The 20,139-nt window shown below is 40.2% G+C and overlaps 1 protein-coding gene across 4 annotated transcripts in view; it reads right to left on the bottom strand.

The window, feature by feature from the left end:
• Positions 1–237: 237 nt before the first annotated feature.
• The window catches only part of usp1 (ubiquitin specific peptidase 1), a 201,144-nt gene continuing 181,242 nt past the window's right edge, over positions 238–20,139 (bottom strand). For 3 of the 4 annotated variants that reach the window (XM_062028253.1, XM_062028251.1, XM_062028250.1), the window contains 8 exons: positions 17,156–17,345; positions 16,465–16,609; positions 10,973–11,071; positions 10,725–10,897; positions 4,640–5,328; positions 4,397–4,555; positions 1,880–2,081; positions 238–1,806 (listed from right to left, as the gene is read on the bottom strand). In XM_062028253.1, the coding sequence (XP_061884237.1) occupies positions 1,131–1,806; positions 1,880–2,081; positions 4,397–4,555; positions 4,640–5,328; positions 10,725–10,897; positions 10,973–11,071; positions 16,465–16,609; positions 17,156–17,298 (2,286 nt within the window). In that variant the 5' untranslated portion in view covers positions 17,299–17,345 and the 3' untranslated portion in view covers positions 238–1,130. Of the gene's footprint in view, positions 1,807–1,879; positions 2,082–4,396; positions 4,556–4,639; positions 5,329–10,724; positions 10,898–10,972; positions 11,072–16,464; positions 16,610–17,155; positions 17,346–17,774; positions 18,080–20,139 lie in introns of those variants that run through there. The other variant, XM_062028252.1, reaches the window with a different exon arrangement.

The following is a 20,139-nucleotide window of genomic DNA, read 5'->3' as shown; positions in this document are numbered from 1 at the left end:
GTTTCCAGAGTGCCACTGAATGCACCACACTGCTATGGTAAGTGGAGTCCTCAATAAAAATGTGGTGTTAAATGTTCATTTATCCATTTATTTTGTTGCATTTTGCTGTATGTTCTGCGTGTATAATGTTTGTGTTACTATTTGTGGTGTCTGAAAAGGTTTGTTGTCCCTTGTTTAGCACTGTTAATTGGTTCCGGACACAACCGCAATAAAGGGATTTCTGCAAAGTAGGAATCATTAATAAATGATTACTTTCAAAGCTTGAGCATAAACAAAGTATTTACAACCTTCTAAATAGCTTTTGGACATAATGAGAGCCTCCTGGACATGAAGTACACTACACACATTTACACTCTTCATTCATTACAGTAATATTGCCTGAGGCTGAGCCAATAAGTGGCCACAATTCTGACAAGCACACTCTGGCTGGTTTGGTATCTAATGGCCAATACTAATGTACCGGTAGTCATATGTTGGGTTCATTTACCCATTTTATGCTTGACAATGCTTAATTTATGACCCAAAGAAATTGTAAAATATGCTTTAAGGCTTTTTTAAAATTATTTCCCCTACAAATCTGCAATGTGGTGAAGCTGCAATAGAATGGGATGTAGCGCAGGACGACCGTGGTGTTTCCTATTGGGTTATTTATCCAGAACAGATGAATAATGGAAACAGATACGTTTGTCTTACCAGAGAAAACATTGGCTTTCATAGTTTTAACAACAAATTGCATCTTCAGAAAATGTGTGAAAAAGCTAACTAAAAGTTTATTTCATATTCTGGTCCACTCAAGATCTGATGCAGTTTTGTTTACATTGCAAAATGCACACATTACACAAAACATTTGAGTCATGATTGAGCTTGTTAAAACAGCGGCGGAGTAAATTCTCACATCCATGTGTTTGGCTTTAGACTTGACGATCAACATGATTTAGAAGCAAGTGCAGCACTTTCTTTCACTCCACTTTTAAGTCAATTGGTAGAAGACCAAACAAAAAAAAGGTTGAGAAAAAGGTTTGCTTGTGGCACAAAACCTTCATTGTTTGTCACATGAGTTGATGTTGCACAAATGAGTGCTACACAAGATAAAAGCCATGTGTTCTATAATACTATTAATAGTACTTATCTTATTGTGAAGGCGGCGTGGTGTCAGCATGTACTCTCTTGTAGAAGAGCAGATACGGCGTTGAAGACGAGCAAGTCTGGTGAGAACAAGCTTGCAGGACATCTTCCTCCTGAAACAAGCGCACCTCTGAGTCGTCGAAGAGCAGCCATTTTCCTTCGTACTCCAGGAGGTTGTTCAAAGCTTGCTGCTCCGAGGCCTCCAAACCCTCACACGAGGTCAAAGGCCCATCTCCTGCTTCTGGATTGGGGTTTAGAGTTGTTCTCTGTTTGGGCGCTTCTCTCACGCTGCCCACTGAACTCCGCTGACCTCCCAAGAGTCCGACGCCACCCTCGGGAAGCTTCTTATTTCCTGGTTTGCTGCACGCCAAGCTAGGCGCCGGCTGTTCTTTTGCATTCTGCTTGACAGAAACTTCGCCATCGTCGTAGTCCTTCGCCTCCTCCTCTTCCGTATCCTTCCCGTCTTGCAGCCAGAGCTTGGCGTCCTCCAAGCCGCTCATGCGGACGTACGCGGTGTAATGGCCGCTGCTGATGGACACGCCGCTGTGCATGACCACGGCAAAGAGCTGGTAGTGGTGGCCTTTGTCGGAAGATCGAGGTGTGCACCACTCCTCCAGAGACAATGTCAGCGGCGTCTGCAAGGGAGTGTTGACCTTGGACAGACCTGCATAGGGGTCCAATCTGGAAGAAAGGAAAAGACAAATAACTGCAAAAGTTGCTTAGTCAGTCAAACGTGGTCAGGTTGGCAACTCACTCCAGATTGTTGGCGGAGAAGCGCTTCAGGTGAATAGTGATGACGTCGGGCGTTTTGTCAAACAGAAGACTCCTTTCAGCTTCGGCGTAGTGATGACACGTGTCACAGAAGTACTTGTCTTCTCCCACGATGCGCTCCACCGACGCAAACTGTGCGATAGACCATTTCAAGGTTTTCTGCTCTAATTTGGGGTATGGAGAAACTGTGGAGACAAAGAAATAAGAAAGGCGTAAGTCAGGGGACCAGTTGTTGGGACAGTGTGCCTACTTATAATATTCAATAATCTGACAAACTACCATACTTGCCAACCCTCCCGATTTTTCTGGGAGACTCCCGAATTTCAGTGCCCCTCCCGAAAATCTCCCGGGGCAACCATTCTCCCGAATTTCTCCCGGACAACAATATAAAGGGCGTGCCGTGATGGCACTACCTTTAGCATCCTCTACAACCTGTCGGCGCGTCCGCTTTTTCACCATACAATCAGTGCATACAACCAGTCGCATGTTGTATGCAGCTTCTGCATACACACGAAAGTGACTGCAAGACATACTTGATCAACAGCCATACAGGTCACACTGAGGGTGGCCGTATAAACAACTTTAACACTGTTACAAACATGCGCCACACTGTGAACCCACACCAAACAAGAATGACAAACACATTTTGGGAGAACATCCGCACCGTAACACAACATAAACACAACAGCACAAATACCCAGAATCCCTTGCATCCCTAACTCTTCCGGGCTACAATATACACCCCCGCTTCCACCAAACCTCACCCCCCCCTCCCCCCTCTGGTATTTTATTCATCCTTCCCTGTTACAATGTAAATTTACCACTGCGTCTACTTTTTTTCCAAATGATTTCTTATTTCTGGACAACACGTTGGCAAACTGGGGTTGTTTTTAAATGTGCTACATAAATGAATAAACTGAACAGCACTGACACTGTTAAAAAAACACTATTTTGCATGTTTTGTGTTTCTTATGCTTCACTGATATTGTTTTAGTCTTATTTTATTTGTTTTTAATGGCTAAGCTTTTATTGTCTTAAAAATTATTTCAATGAAAAGTGCGCAGCAAATAATTATATTATTTCTGGCGGGCGTTGTGGCATCCTGCTTTTCAGCAGTATTTGAACGCGCCATAAAATATGATATAAAAAACGATCACTCTGTTCTAAGAGAGCACAGCTTGTAGGTTCAATGTGTATTGTGCACATTTGAATAGTTTGGTTGCTCAGACAGCAATGTGTTTAAATAAGTTTAGATTGGGCTATGTGGTTTCTTAATAGGAAAATATGATAATGTCTCTAGTTTTCATGTTAACATTTAAGCTAATGAGATGGTGCCAGTCAGTCCGTAAGTTTACCAAAGCGCAGTTACCAATCACGTTTTTTTGGTCATTTTAATTGAAACGGTAATACTAACGGTCAGGAGTTTTACTTGTGCAGCTCTACTAACACCTGCTGCATCTCACACAGCAATGAAGGAGTTCAGCACGGCACCTTGTTATTATTAGTTTATGTATTAGGGAAGTAACGGTATTGTAAATACTGCGGTTCTCACAATAATGCCGTAACGTGTGACGGTAAATGGGAACTAGGACTACACCCACCATTGTAGGGTTTTTATTGCCACTATTGAGTGAGCCGATCTGAGAAGCAAACCACATCTTCCATAATCCCCTGCCGCAGCGCAGCTCAGTAAAATACGGCAGGAAACAGAGGATCAGAGTGGAAAGCTCGAGCAAGTGGATCCTCCCACAAAGTTTAAATCTTGACATCACAGTCAAAGAAATTCAAAGAGGAGAAAACGTGACGTACATGCAAAATACAGTTTGGAGATATTGCTCGACCGTGGCCGTCTACGCTACAGGTCCGGAAATAAAAGCAACTTGAGAATTCACTTAATTAATCATTTTAAAGATTATTGAAGCAAAACCAATAAGTAATCCAGGCCAAACATCAATTTGTGAGTCATTATAATCAGGTTTTTATCTAACATGTCAAGTTTAAAAACACAGAACTGAAAGTTTTTTATGTTTGCTTGTTATTTCAAACACTGTTTCCCTCACTGTTCTTCGCAATTTCAACAAACCTCTTGGTAGTAATAAATATGATTACAATATTTGAGGATTAGGTTTGTGTTTATTTACAGTAAGTGTGTTTATCCTTAACATAACTTTAACTTTATTTTCCACACTAAGTCATATTTTTCAAGTAATCTTTTTTTTACATTACTGCAATATCGTAACGTGACCTTAAAACTGTGATAATAGCGTATTGTGGGATTTTGATATCGTTACATCTCTAGTATGCATTTGTCTTTTTTCCCCATTGATTTACATCACATCACATTATTTAACTCTCAATTGTATTTAATTCACTGGCAGGTTACGCGTTGCCATGACGCAATGATGTCGCTGTCACACAACAACTCCATGTTTACTAGACAGAACTCTTTTGGTGGGTGGAAAAGTGGCCGGATTCAACAGTTTGTTGTTCAAAACCTCACCTGAAGAGAGATCGTCTGGGCTGCTGGGTTGCTCATCCAGCACGGGAACACTGATGTCCTGGAAGTCCTCTCGCCTTTCGGTGAAGCTCTCACACTCCAGACAACGAGTGCGTAAGACCAGCTGGCCTTGGAATAAGCGCTCCAACAGGTCTAGACCGTCTGCAAGGCAACAGAACCAAAAAGGGAGGTCCAGGTTATGTCATATTATATGTGAAGATGCCCCAAAGGTTACTAATGTCATACCTTGATGTGCCTCTTTCTCTACACTGTTTATGTTTTGAGGGACGACCTCCTGATCGTCTTCTGACTTATCATCTTTACTTTGCTTGTCCTCGGTCACATTGTTCTCTTGCTCCACCTTCTTTCCAAAGGAGGAGGTGAGCTTCCCCACAGTGCGAAACATCGACATGATGCTGGGTTGTTTCCTAACCGGTCTCAGCCAGCTCAATTTACTACGCTTCTTTTTCCCGTCAGCCTCGTTAGAGGTTTTCTCATCATCACTGCCCACATCTTCCTCCTCATTTACTTTTATTTCCTTGTCTCCCTTTCCTTCCTCTCCATCTTTGCCATGCGTGTTATCCTGGGTGATGTCGCTGGACGACTTCCTTTTGGAACGGGTGACAGGTGCACTCACGGTGTGCTCCTCTTCAGCACTACATCTGGCAGATTTAATAGATTTTGGCTTCTTTTTGGCATTTCCCAGGTCTGTGTCGCTCTTCCTCTTTCCATTCACTTGACCTTCATCTTCTGTGCTTCTATCCAGTTCAGAATTGTGTGAACTAAGAGGGGTGCCATGTTTGACTTCCTCCTGCTTCTCCAGCTTGTGCTCCTTCCGTATGGTGATGCAGGCCTCTTGGATGTAGCCCAGAATGCATTGCAGAACCTCTTGGGCATCATGCTGAAGGTAGCCTTCATACATTGGGTTCAGTTGCCTGCAAGAAATGTAAGCAAATAAATCAGTCGAAGCACATAGAAATGATGTTTAAAAGGTAGGGATGTTCCAATCACGGTTTTCTGCTGTTGATTCTGAAATCAATCATTTATAAATGAGATCAGCCAATACCAGGGTTTTCCCTTAATGCGGCAGACCGCCACTGCATTTTTATTATCGCCACACCTTGACAATAAGTTGTTTTTATTACATAAAAAAAGTTCAATTTAAGTAATACATTGTCCCCAAAAGAAATCACACTAAGTCCAACGCGATTTTTAACTTTTATTACCAAACCTATGATAACAAATCGCACAATTCCAACAGGTTTTAACTCCCGTGTCCACACTTTTGTCTCTTCTCCGCCGGGCACACAACAACACTTCCTCATTCTCCGCCATTCAGGCATGGACGGTGTGTTTGTAAACATGGGAAAAACTGACATTAAATCCAAACCACACAAACATTACCACCAGCAGGTCATTACAGTTTGAATTAGGGTTGCAAAAGGGTGGAAAGTTTCCGGTAATTTTCCGGAAACTTTCCGGAAATTTACCTTGGTAAGTTAAGCTCGGGAAGTTTGGAAAAATGTACCATTTTTTGATTATTCAAAGTTGGACACCGGCCATGGGAATTAATGGAAATTAACAGGAAATTTACAGACATAAATATAAACATTTTGTGGTCATAATAAGCAGACATGCATGCAAACATTTGTAATACAAATTTATTTTTGTGAGCAGAACTTCATCAAACGTCAAAAAACATCAATGTTAATTGAATAAATGAAATGCCCCCCCAAAAAGTCCCATTCAAAATGTAAAATGAAAGCATTTAGTTAAGCTTCTCAAGCCTCTGTTTTTTCATCAAACATAAAAAAACATGAATGTTGAATAAAATAAATGATGCCCCCCCAAAAAGGTCCCATTCAAAATGTAAAATGAAAGCATTTAGTTAAGCTTCTCAAGCCTCTGTTTTTTTGCATTTTTCCTCTGAATCCTTTCTTCATGGAACTCATCAACGTCCTCAATGTCCACTTCCTCGACATCTGACTTGTCGTCATCTTCGGTGTCACTGTCCAACCTTGTTGAGGATGGCTCTGTGTCAGGTTTAAAGAGCCTTAGGTTTGCCCGGATGGCCACCAGTTTTTGGACCCTTGCATTCGTGAGCCTGTTGCGAACCTTTGTGTGCATGTTTCCAAACAGTGACCAGTTGCACTCAGAGGAGGCTGATGTGGGTGGGATTTGGAGGGATGACTGAGGCTACATGTGCAAGGGCCTCAGATCCACAAAGTCTCTTCCACCAGGTGGATGCAGATATGTGCTGGCATGACTGCCATATCCCATCCCCTTCCCAAAGGCCCTTGCTTAGTACAGTACTTTGCCAGACTGCCGAGGACTTTGCCTTCATCAAGACCCAGATGGTGAGACATGGTAGTAATAACAGTGTAAGCTCTGTTGATCTCTTTACCAGAGAGTGTGCTCTTCTCATGGTACTTTGGGTCCAGCATGTATGCTGCTGCGTGTATTGGCTTCATCCAGAACACTTGGCGCTTATCCATTGATTTGACCACTGCGGTTTCCTCTGCTTGGAGCAGCAGGGAAGTGGGCAGAGTAGTTTGGATTTCTTCTTTGAGCTCAGCAAACAGACATTGAACATCTGACAAGACGGCATCATCACCTTCTATCTTGGCAATAGCTGTTGCTATTGGTTTGAGGATAGTCTGGCTGCTAGTCACTCTTTCCCAAAACACATCTTCCAGCAGGATTCTCTTGAGACTTTCGATGGATGCAGACTGGGATATGGCCATCTTTTGCAGAGACTCCTTCCCCTCCAGTAGGCTGTCGTACATGATGACAACCCCACCCAATCGATTGATGCTACGGAGCTTCAGTGTGGTGCTCTTGTTTTTTTCATTTTGCTTTGAGAAGTAGATTGCTGAAGCTACCTGTTTGCCCTTCACATATTTCACTACTTGTTTTGCTCTCTTGTACAGTGTGTCCATTGTCTTCAGTGCCATGATGTCCTTAAGGAGGAGATTAAGAGTATGGGCCAATCGTTATTTGAGGGTAGGTCTCCTCCACTTTTGCCCAAGCAGCCTTCATGTTCGCAGCGTGGTCAGTTACAAGTGCGAAGACTTTCTTCGGTCCAAGGTTGTTGATGGCTACTTTCAGCTCCTCAACAATGGAGGCGCCTGTGTGTCTGTTGTCCTTGGTGTTTGTGCTCTTGTAGAATACTGGTTGAGGGGTAGAGACGATGTTGTTGATAATTCCTTGTCCCTGGACATTCGACCACCCATCAGAGATGACTGTAATGCAGTCTGCCTTGTCAATAGTTTGCTTGCACTCTGTTGAACTCTCCATCCAGCAAATGAGTAGATACAGCATGTTTGGTGGGAGGTGTGTATGCTTGACGAAGAACATTCAGAAATCTCTTCTAATAGACATTGGCTGTGAGCATCAGAGGTGAGCCAGTTGCATACACTGCTCGAGCAAAACATTCATCAGCATTTCTCTGGCTGCGTTCATCCATTGAGTCAAAAAATTGTCTGAATCCAGAATGACCAGGAGCTTGTTGGGAGGGTGTCTGCATCTGCTAATGATACAGCTGCATCATTTTCACTTTGAATGGAAGCAGAGGAACTCTTCCTGGGGTTGCTTGTTTTGATCCTCGAGGAAACTTTGGGCACTTGTCTATATGCTGCTGCATCTTTGTGGCATTTTTGACATAGCTCTTTGCACAGTATTTGAAAATGTTCACAGCCTTTCCGCCTACATTGGTTGGGGTGAAATGTCTCTACACATCAGATGGTGTACGTGGCATTATTCTGTAGAATAAGATGAGAAGCTTGTAAAACACTAATGCAATGCCACACACAGATATAAATAGTCAGCTAAACAATTGGAGTAGTCTTTAAAAATATTTTACTGATGAACAAATTAATAGAAATAGGCTAGATGAATAAATCTCTCAATCAGCATGCTAAATCAAACTATAACCTATATTCTTGTATGAAAACAGAATGGCTAGCAGAACAGAAGGCAGAGGAAACTACACGTTTTGATTTAGTATTTGCTAGCTGAACTTCACAGATCACAAAAAAGGTAAATTTGGATCGCTAACGTAAGCATAAATGAATGGGATTTAACATAGAGAAAATTAGCATCACGGCTAACGGAGAAATATTTTTGGTTCATTATGAGACTGTGGTGGTACATAAACCTAGCTAGCTAGAGATATTGGCTTAAAAATTATTTAACAAGTACAGGAACAGCTAGCTAGCTTGAGTGGAAGTCTGCTGGAGTAGTCTACGGGCATACAGTAACAAGCAATTACACCTCTATTAAACTTAAATACCATAGATCAAATATATTTACCCTAGTAATATCATCAAAACTTACCTGACTGGATGAAGTCCTTGGGCTCAAATACTAGTGTGGCCTCAATAGCCCTGCTGTAGTGTGTAGCATGCTGGGAATTATCTGTGCATGTGATGGAAGAATGCACTGCGCATGTGATGGAGGAATGCACAATGAAGGGTTGAAATTCAACTGAATTTGCATTAAGTCTGGTTGTTTTAGCTAATAATCATGCTGCAAGATCTTGCATGTTGCATTCAATGTTTATTCTCATTAATTCCCATATATTACCGTTAATTCCCATGGAAAGTTTCCAACTTTGAATATTCCCAGAATTTTGCAACCCTAGTTTGAATGGATGTATATACAGCCTATTATTTGCGCACTATTGACAGGTGATGTACCGAAAACCCGCCCACCGAAAACAAGACTTTTAATTACCATAAACGGTGCTGCCGAACACGGATGTAAACAAGACGCACGCCATTGTCTGGAGCGTTGTCAGCATGTCTGCAATGTGGACGTAACCAGATATACCCATTGACAGCGAGCTACAAAATGTGCAAATATTGAGAAGACAGTGGCGGCTCATAAGAAGAGGAAGTTAACTAGACCAGCGCGAAGCGTGTGACGTCATGCTTGCTGTAGCACGCCTCTTTAGTCAGGAACACCGAGGGACAGAAGTTTAAAGTCTCTAAGCACGAGTACATTTTATAATAACATTGTAAGATTATATTTGTTGGGAGTAGTTCTTAATTAAAAAAGGTCATTAAAAGTCTCTTGAATTACACTTGAAAAATGTTCAAAGTGCATTGTACAACAAGCAACAACAGTTGAAAATATAGCAAAACGATAACAAAATATATCTTAATACTAATTAGTAATAACAGATTTGATTTTAAATTCATTTATACATTTTTAGCCTTTTTATCCAATCCAATCGACTTCATTTATATAGCACATTTAGTTAAACTTTTATCGTTTTCCAAAGTGTTGCACAGGAGTCAAAACGCATTTATAAGCAGGATAAAACTAAGGAGAGTCAATTGTAAAAAAACACCAGCAAAATGTTTTTTAATGAAAATCATCATAGCAGATTACGCTAATTATTCGATGATGTCATGGTGACCACACCCATAACCACGCCCCCACCACCACAGCTATATTTGTAGTACAGGGGAAACCCTGAATACCAATACCAATCAGTTGTATTAACTGTACATTTTTCAATGTATTCATTGTGAGTGTTATTGACAGCTTAAAAATATCAACATAATCTTCAAACTTGTTCCCTATTATCTTTTATTACATGGAATTGTTTGAGCAAAACAAAGTCAATAGTACAAAAAAATAAAAAGCACAAACTATTTACTACTCATTTAAATCTTCTGGTTTTTACCCTCATTAGTCCTCCTGTGTCCACAGAAAGATTGCCCGAGTTTGTGAACAATAAAGTGATTGAGTAAATAAACATATCAAGCCGATCACTCTAATATCGGTCATATACTACCCTTGATATCAACACCATCAATTTATGGATGATCCAATCCTACTTTTATGGTCATGTACTGACTGTGACAATGCTGACATATCAACAGTTGTTACATTATCCTCTATGCTCTTAATAATCTACTAGTTAATTTCCTGTTAATAACTGCTTATGTTCTGCTGTAACACGGTTCCATCTAGACTTCTTAAAGTTTCCTAAGCACTTATTTCTTGCTGTTATTTAAGCAAGGTTATTTTAACTGTATTCTTGCTCCTGGCTTTGTTTCGATGTATAACATGTTTCGCCTTGTCCTCCAGCGATAATTATACTTGATAATGATACTAACAAATGCAGGTTTTGTTTTACCGTAATGCTGGTGAATAATATCAACTTAATGGAGCGGCTCCACACTGTGTATGGAGATACATAATTCACTGCTAGCTTGTTAGCCAGAGAGGATCTGCGTTTGTGATCGAAATTAAAAGGCATTAATTGGCAATGGCCTTGAAAGCAAAACAGTCCAGGGATGAACATTTTCAGCGATGTTACCTGAGTGTGTGAAGAAGTTTACGAGGTGACGTGTCAAGCTCTCTCTCACTGAAGCTTTCTGGACTCAGCAAGAATTTGGCCTGTACCTGCTCCACTGAGGTTATCAGACTGTGGAAGCTTCCGATGAGCTCAATGTGTGCCGGTGAGGAAGGTTCAGCAGCACCCTCTAAATGCTACAAAAGAGAATGACAGTTACATTGTCATGGCGACTGTGACAGGTGACTGTCTTGATGGATAAAGGTACTCACCTCTTCGCATTTAATCTCTTCACCAAGTTTAGAGTTCCCTTTTGACAACTTGTACAAGGACTTGATACCTTCCTTTAGGCCTGGACAGTGATAGAGTACCTACAGGAGCAATAAGACATTGAGGCCTTTTTGTTGTCACTGCCAGACCTGCAATGTTTTGCATATATTCATTTACTTGGAGCCGCCTCATATAGATTTGGCACTAAATGCATTATAATGGGACTTATTGCAAATGTAGCTTGTCGTCAGTACAGTACCAACAGTTGCATGTTTTTTTTCTTACCAAATATGGACATACTATCAAACCCAGAAAATAGCGTACGCAAGTAAAAATTCAGATGTGTGTTCGCACGGACAAATCCAAGCACGTTATTTTGTTTCATCGCAATTTACCGCGGACATGTGCTTGGCACGCCCAGACCAAGTACCCCTTATAAACATGCAAATCATATTGAACATAGCCATGTGTTTTGAGTTTAGCACGGTCTGACCAGTCACAAGTCAGTAGGAGATGCTGCTTTCTCCTGTTTCGAGTAGACGGCAGAGCGACTGTCAGCCTGACATTGCTATGTCTACAAGAACTGAACACAAGCAGAAATTAAAAAAAAAAAGGTCATGTCAGCTAGGTAGTAAATGCATGTGTCCCGGTATACTTACTACCTACAGGGTAGTAGTACTAACAACAAATGTGTCCCTCTTTGGAAGAGGTGGGTGACTGATTACCCCAATGTAAAACAATGTTTGTAACTTATAACAAACTGTGTTTATACAGTTGCTACAATTTATACAGAATACAGTTTCATGTTAATTATGATTAAACGTTGATGGATACGTCAGTGCAAAGATGAGTGAGAAGACTTCTATAAAAAAAAATTTTATGTCATCCAATTTATTAGTATCACAATTTTTTTTTTTATTAAAGGCCTACTGAAATGAATTTTTTTTATTTAAACGGGGATAGCAGATCTATTCTATGTGTCATACTTGATCATTTCGCGATATTGCCATATTTTTGCTGAAAGGATTTAGTATAGAACAACGACGATAAAGATTGCAACTTTTGGTATCTGATAAAAAAAAGGCTTGCCCCAACCGGAAGTAGCGTGACGTAGTCAGTTGAACATATAAGCAAAGTTCCCTATTGTTTACAATGATGGCCGCATGAAGTGAGAGAGATTCGGACCGAGAAAGCGACAATTTCCCCATTAATTTGAGCGAGGATGAAAGATTTGTGGATGAGTAAAGTGCAAGTGAAGGACTAGTGGGGAGTTGAAGCTATTCAGATAGGGAAGATGCTGTGAGAGCCGGGGGTGACCTGATATTCAGCTGGGAATGACTACAACAGTAAATAAACACAAGACATATATATACTCTATTAGCCACAACACAACCAGGCTTATATTTAATATGCCACAAATTAATCCTGCATAAAAACACCTGCGTGTTTGTTATGCTAGCTCCTAGCTCCTCTGCTAGCTCCTAGCTCCATAGAACACGCCAATACAATTCAAACACCTGATCAACACACACAATCACTCAGCCCAAAAGACCGTTCACCTAACCCAAGGTTCATAAAGCTTATATATTTTTAAAAAGTTACGTACGTGACGCGCACGTACGGTACGGTACGTGTTATGCTAGCTCCTAGCTCCATAGAACACGCCAATACAATTCAAACACCTGATCAACACACACAATCACTCAGCCCAAAAGACCGTTCACCTAGCCCAAGGTTCATAAAGCTTATATATTTTTAAAAAGTTACGTACGTGACGCGCACGTACGGTACGGTACGTGTTATGCTAGCTCCTAGCTCCTCTGCTAGCTCCTAGCTCCATAGAACACGCCAATACAATTCAAACACCTGATCAACACACACAATCACTCAGCCCAAAAGACCGTTCACCTAACCCAAGGTTCATAAAGCTTATATATTTTTAAAAAGTTACGTACGTGACGCGCACGTACGGTACGGTACGTGTTATGCTAGCTCCTAGCTCCTATGCTAGCTCCTAGCTCCATAGAACACGCCAATACAATCCAAACACCTGATCAACACACACAATCACTCAGCCCAAAAGACCGTTCACCTAACCCAAGGTTCATAAAGCTTATATATTTTTAAAAAGTTACGTACATACGCAAAAAAAAGTTGCGCACATACGGTCAAGCGATCAAATGTTTAGAAGCCAAAGCTGCATACTCACAGTAGCATGTCTGCGTCTTTGTCATCCAAATCAAAGTAATCCTGGTAAGAGTCTGTGTTGTCCCAGTTCTCTACAGGCGTCTGTGTATCGAAGTCAAAAGTCCTCCTGGTTAGAGTCTCTGTTATCCGAGTTCTTCCATCTTGACTGCATCTTTCGGGAATGTAAACAAAGAAGCGCCGGCTGTGTACTGTTGTGGCTGACTACGTTCGAAAAATACGTCCATTTCGCACCGACAACTTTCTTCTTTGCTTGCTTAGCTTCCTTCTCCATAATGCAATGAACATGATTGAAACAGATTCACGAACACAGATGTCCAGAATACTGTGGAATTATGAATTGAAAACAGAGCTTTTTCGTATTGGCTTCAATGTGGAAGGCATACCCGTGTTCGCCGGTCTACGTCACGTGCATACGTCATCCTCAGAGGCGTTTCGAACCGGAAGTTTAGCGGCAAATTTAAAATGTCACTTTATAAGTTAACCCGGCCGTATTGGCATGTGTTATAATGTTAAGATTTCATCATTGATATATAAACTATCAGACTGCGTGGTCGGTAGTAGTGGGTTTCAGTAGGCCTTTAAAGGCGAATTGTTCTGGTTTTTTTTAGTACATGTTATACTGTATCAGAGGAGTTGAATAAGAGCAAACACAAAGTCTGATTCAAAAAATATTTACCGTACATATAAAAATTTATATTTTTCTGCTTAAATTAGTAGGTGTGTTTATTCTCCCTGTCGGGATAGGCTCCAGCGCCCCCCGCGACCCCAAAGGGAATAAGCGGTAGAAAATGGATGGATGGATGGGACCAATACAGTAGTTAAGTCACAAAGACATTCTGTGCCTGCCTGTGAGTCCGCATTCAGGGCAGGATTACTGGTGAGCTTCAGCAGGCAATTAAACTAAAGACTGACACTGAAGTTGCTGCTCCTTCTCAATGTTGTCTTTCAACTTATATGCTGGTGTTGGACATATTTTTTTTTTATTCTTCTGGGCTGCACTTCCAGCTGGACATCAATTACGTCGCGACGAGCCTGACTTTCGTGACAATGGACAGAGATAGTCGCACCCGCACACATGTACACTAACACATTCACACAAACACGCGCACACGTACACAAACACAGACCCATTCACAGACACACACAAGATCACGGTCAATAAAGGCAGATTGTTCCGTGCAGGGTTGTACCGAGCACCGTTGCTTCCCTACTGCAGTATCTATTAACAGACATTTCCACCATGTTTGGTTAGGATAGACTTTATTCATCCCGCAATGGGGAGAATATGTTCGTAATTACCTTACTCTGGATATATAAAGGTTGAATAAATATGGAAACTAGAAAGTTAAGACACCGGTGTGTTGCTGAATGTTTAAATGCTACCTTACCCAGAAAGCTTAGCGCTGTAGACGAGAACCTGAAGTATGTCTAAGCTACGCAGGAGGAAAACATTTGTGCCGTTTGAACAATAAAAAATGTATGTATTGTTACACGTTGCAGTTCCTGATTTGTCTACCTCAGGGGTGCCCACACTTTTTCAGCAGGCGAGCTACTTTTTAAATGACCAAGTCGAGGTGATCTACCTCATATATACATATGCACACACACACACATATATATATAAATATATACATTTATATATATATACATATATATAATTTATATACATTTATTTTGCCGTTTTTGTTCACATGTTAAGGGTGTTTTAATGAATATACATACATGTTTAACCTATAGATTCCTTTCTTTCATGAAGACAAGAATATAAGTTGGTGTATTACCTGATTCTGATGACTTGCATTGATTGGAATCAGACAGCAGTGCTGATAACGTCCACATTTTGAAATGGAGGAGAAAAAAAGTTCCTCCTTTCTCGGGGGTCGGCAACCCGCGGCTCTAGAGCCGCATGCGGCTCTTTAGCGCCGCCCTAGTGGCTCTCTGGAGATTTTTCAAAAATGTATGAAGAATGGAAAAAGATGAGGGGAAAAAATCTATTTTTTTGTTTAGTATGGTTTCTGTAGGACAAACATTACACAAACCTCCCTAATTGTTATAAATCACACTGCTTATATTAAACATGCTTCACTGATTCGAGTATTTGGCGAGCGCCGTTTTGTCCTACTAATTTTGGCGGTCCTTGAACTCACCGTATAGTTTGTTTACATGTATAACTTTCTCCGACTTTCTAGGACGTGTTTTATGCCACTTTTTTTCTGTCTCATTTTGTCCACCACACTTTTAACGTTGTGCTTGAGTGCACAAAGGTGAGTTTTGTTGATGTTATTGACTTGTGTGGAGTGCTAATCAGACATATTTGGTCACTGCATGACTGCAAGCTAATCGATGCTACATGCTATTTAGGCTAGCGATATGTACATATTGCATCATTATGCCTCATTTGTAGGTATATTTGAGGTCATTTAGTTTCCTTTAAGTCCTCTTAATTAAATGTATATCTTATGACACATGTACCGGTAATATGGCTTTTAATTTTTTGCGGCTCCAGACAGATTTGTTTTTGTATTTTTGGTCCAATATGGCTATTTCAACATTTTGGGTTGCCGACCCCTGGTCTAATACCACATGAAAGTGGTTGGTTTTTTTGCATCTTATTCGTCCAGCAAGAAATACATTGGCGGCAAACTCCGTAGCTTGCCAGCTTGTTTGCGCTAGCTTTCGGAGACTCTTATTTTGTTACCGCAGGCGGGATGGAGCAGCACTTATATTGTGAAGACAGGAACTGTGCGGTCAGTCTTTAGGCTTTTGACGGCAGGTATGGTTGAAATAAAAAGTGTTTCTCGCCTTTTTTCCTTCACACTGAGCTGGCAGCAGCCAGCATCTTTTCACAAGATCCTCGGGTGCCTTGATCTTCAATCAAGTGACGAAAGTGACGTCGTAGTGAAGATTTATGATCGCTCATTTTTAGGTCTATTTTTTTTCATGCCTGACTGGCGGTCGACTGACACATCCTACGCGATCGACCGGTAGCTCGCGATCGACGTAATGCGCATCGCTGGTCTACACAATAAAATGTGTTCTGTGTTCATGTTTGAGCGCCACTCAGAGACAAATTCGAGTGGCAAAAAGGATGTTGATTGACCAAAAAAGAGCAGAGATTGGTTGAATTTGCATAGTTGGCACCATGCAAAATCCAGAATGGACTGATTTAACAATATAATTAATGATGTAGACTGGAGTATTCAGACCGCTCGAGAATATCTTCAAATCAGCAGTTAAAAACAACAATTCTCAGTATAAAGACAATAGTTTGAATGTGGCGACTCACCTGTAAAATGCTGTTCAAATAGCAGGTGTTGCCACCGTTGCTGAAGCCCACGAACGGCACCAAGTTGTCTCTTTTCTCACTTGGTGGCAAGAAGAGGCAAGGAGAGCCAGGGCGTGAAGATGGAGCAGGCACCACCTGATCACAGCTGCTGAGCAAACATACAGATAAGTTTTAAGCTGAGAAAAATATATACATCAGTAGGCAACAATCTATGAACGCATTATAGTCATACGATCAATGGCATGTAAGGCATGTGGATTAAAGTTAAAAAGTACCAATGATTGTCACACACACACTAGGTGTGGTGAAATTAACCTCTGCATTTGACCCATCCCCTTGTTCACACCCTGGGAAGTGATGGGAGCAGTGAGCAGCAGCGGTGGACACGCCCGGGAATCATTTTGGTGATTTATCCCCCAATTCCAACCCTTGATGCTGAGTGCCAAGCAGGGAGGTAATGGGTCCCATTTTTATAGTCTTTGGTATGACTCACAATCTACCGATCTCAGGGTGGACACTCTAACCACAAGGCCACTGAGCAGGTAAGGAATTAGATTACACCTGCAAAATTATTGTTCCAATGAAGACTTAATTAATCTATAGACTGTTAAGTCCAGTGCTGGAGTATACCAAGATGAGGCATCTGATTTAAACAAACAGTATTCAATAAATATAAGTAGTAAGTATGTACACTGGCTTGGCTTCATCTGCTTGAGGCTCAGAGAAATCCAAAACGCGTTTAGTGTCCTTCTTCTGGAAGAACTTCAGAGAAAGTTTATTCCTCTTGATGGGGCTCCCCAGAGAGGATACATGTTCACCCTGGAGGCCAGGCATCTTCAGTATTTGAGGCTGCTTTCCCCCCAGGAGTTGCAACAGCGCCACTGTATGGCAAAAGAAAGAAACAATGGGGTTTCAGTTTGCTGCATCAAAGTTTCAAATACAAACACTAATACGCACAAGGCCACGTTTCATCTACGTTGGAATGACACTACAAAGTAGCTGCATTCAAAGACGCATGACTAACGTACATTACTGACTGAACAAGTAATTATATCAATGTCGGTTAGTTGTCGATGTTTTTCGTGGCTGTAGTCTTTTTAGCACACATGTATTGGCACACTGCGGACGACACACACTCGCCGACATGTCAAAGTATTTCTATTCACGACTTTGCAGCCTTGATAAGCACAAAAACAAAATTGGGTCAAAACGGTTTGGCGTAAAGGCGGAAGTAGAAAGCGAAACTGTAAGACACGTTTTTGCGACTCCACTGTCAAAGAAGCGAACTACACAATTAGTAACATACTTACAGTCGTATCTTAATTCATTCCTCAATTATTTTTCGAGTTTCTGACTTAAATCCCTTTACAGTTACATTGACGCTCCACCACAACTTGGCGCTTTTTTCCATCGGAGAAACTGCTGACTTGTGCGCCGCCGGTGTGTCTTGCACTAAATTGAAACGTCCGATATTCCTTTTAGGATAACTGGCAATTGTGATAGTTAACTGTATTAACATGTCAGTATTTAAATGTTACATTTATGGGCTGAACACATTAGAGAACATCAACACTATTCTACTTTTCATCAGGCGTATCATTGGACACCATTTTGTTTTAGGTCCGACCGGATCATTTGAGAAGCCATGTTTGTAGTTTTCTATAGTCTTCTTTTCTAAGCGATTTGATTGATTGATTTGAGACTTTAATTAGTAGATTGCACAGTGAAGTAGATATTCCGTCCAATTGACCACTAAATGGTAACACTCGAATACGTTTTTCAACTTGTTTAAGTCGGGGTCCACTTAAATTGATTCATGATACAGATATATACTATCAAATATATACTAACATCATAATACCGTCATCACACAAGATAATCATCAGAGTATATACATTGAATTATTTATATTATTTACAACGAAAGTAACTATTCGTTACAAAACAAAATAAATCCGCAGGGATATCCCCATTTATGATGGAAGATATTTTTACATAAAATAGCAAGATATTTTTTACAAAAAAATAGCAAAAGTATTAATATTATTACGTTGCAAGCTAAATTTTTCATTAATAAAAGTTGATTTCTTAAAGCGAAACCCACATTCTCACATTGATTTAATGGTTTAAAATAATACTACAATTTCGGAAGATTGTAAAAAGTAGAAAAAACCTTAAATTCTTATCCTTATTGGAGGAATTTGTTTCGGTAGAACATCGATTGATGGATGGATAGATAAGCCCAATTTTTTGTATACATTCTCATATATATCTTTATATTTTTGAATGGTCTCCTACCTTTCATTCAACATTAAATATAATATTCAACATATATCCAAAATATTCAACGTTAAATATAAAATGCTGATTGATCAAGTTTGTTATTGTTTGAAATAGTATAATGTATTGGAAGTGCCTACATTTGTTTGTATATTTTCAATGTGTACTGTCTGTATGTTCAATAAAAAAAACTAACAAAAAAAACGCGGTATTAGAAAAAGGACGGCTGTCTGTTCCAATGAAAACATGGCGAGCTGTTTGATATTCCGCAAGTGTGGGAGTCGTTTCTGAAGTATGAAGTAAAGAGACGTAACTTCACCTCGCCTGGTTATTGACTCCAACCCAGAATATTACACTGCCCATACCTATGCTCCTTCAAAGGCTGTGCTACTGGCTGCAAAGCATTGCACCTTCAAATACAACAATGAGTAGAGGAGTGTTATGTGTGTGTATATGTGTAAATAAATGAACACTGAAATTCAAGTATTTATTTTATATATATATATATATATATATATATATATATATATATATATATATATATATATATATATATATATATATATATATATATATATATATATATATATATATATATATATTAAAATACATAAATATATATGTATATGTAGAATTCACTGAAAGTCAAGTATTTATTTTAGTTATATATATATATATATATATATATATATATATATATATATATATATATATATATATATATATATATATATATATATATATATATATATATATATATATATATATATATCCATCCATCCATCCATTTTCTACCGCTTATCCCTTTTGGGGTCGCGGGGGGCGCTGGAGCCTATCTCAGCTACAATCGGGCGGAAGGCAGGGCACACCCTGGACAAGTCGCCACTTCATCGCAGGGCCAACACAGATAGACAGACAACATTCACACTCACACACTAGGGCTATATCTATATATATATATATATATATATCCATCCATCCATCCATTTTCTACCGCTTATTCCCTTCGGGGTCGCGGGGGGCGCTGGAGCCTATCTCAGCTACAATCGGGCGGAAGGCGGGGTACACCCTGGACAAGTCGCCACCTCATCGCAGGGCATATATATATATATATATATATATATATATATATATATATATATATAAGAAATACTTGAATTTCAGTGAATTCTAGCTATAAAAATACTCCTCCCCACCTTAACCTCCCCCCCCCGGCCCCGCCCACCTCAACACACACACACACACACACACACACACACACACACACACACACACACACACACACACACACAAATCTCCCGAATTTGGAGGTCTCAAGGTTGGCAAGTATGCCCGAATAAGTTTTTCAACTTGTTTAAGTCGGGGTCCACGTTAATCAATTCATGGATCTTCAATT

Source organism: Entelurus aequoreus, linkage group LG19 (assembly GCF_033978785.1).
Source record: "Entelurus aequoreus isolate RoL-2023_Sb linkage group LG19, RoL_Eaeq_v1.1, whole genome shotgun sequence".
In the NCBI taxonomy this organism is placed as follows: Eukaryota; Metazoa; Chordata; class Actinopteri; order Syngnathiformes; family Syngnathidae; genus Entelurus; species Entelurus aequoreus.
Note: the sequence above shows the minus strand (reverse complement) of the source record. Positions and strands in the feature narration are given on the sequence as shown.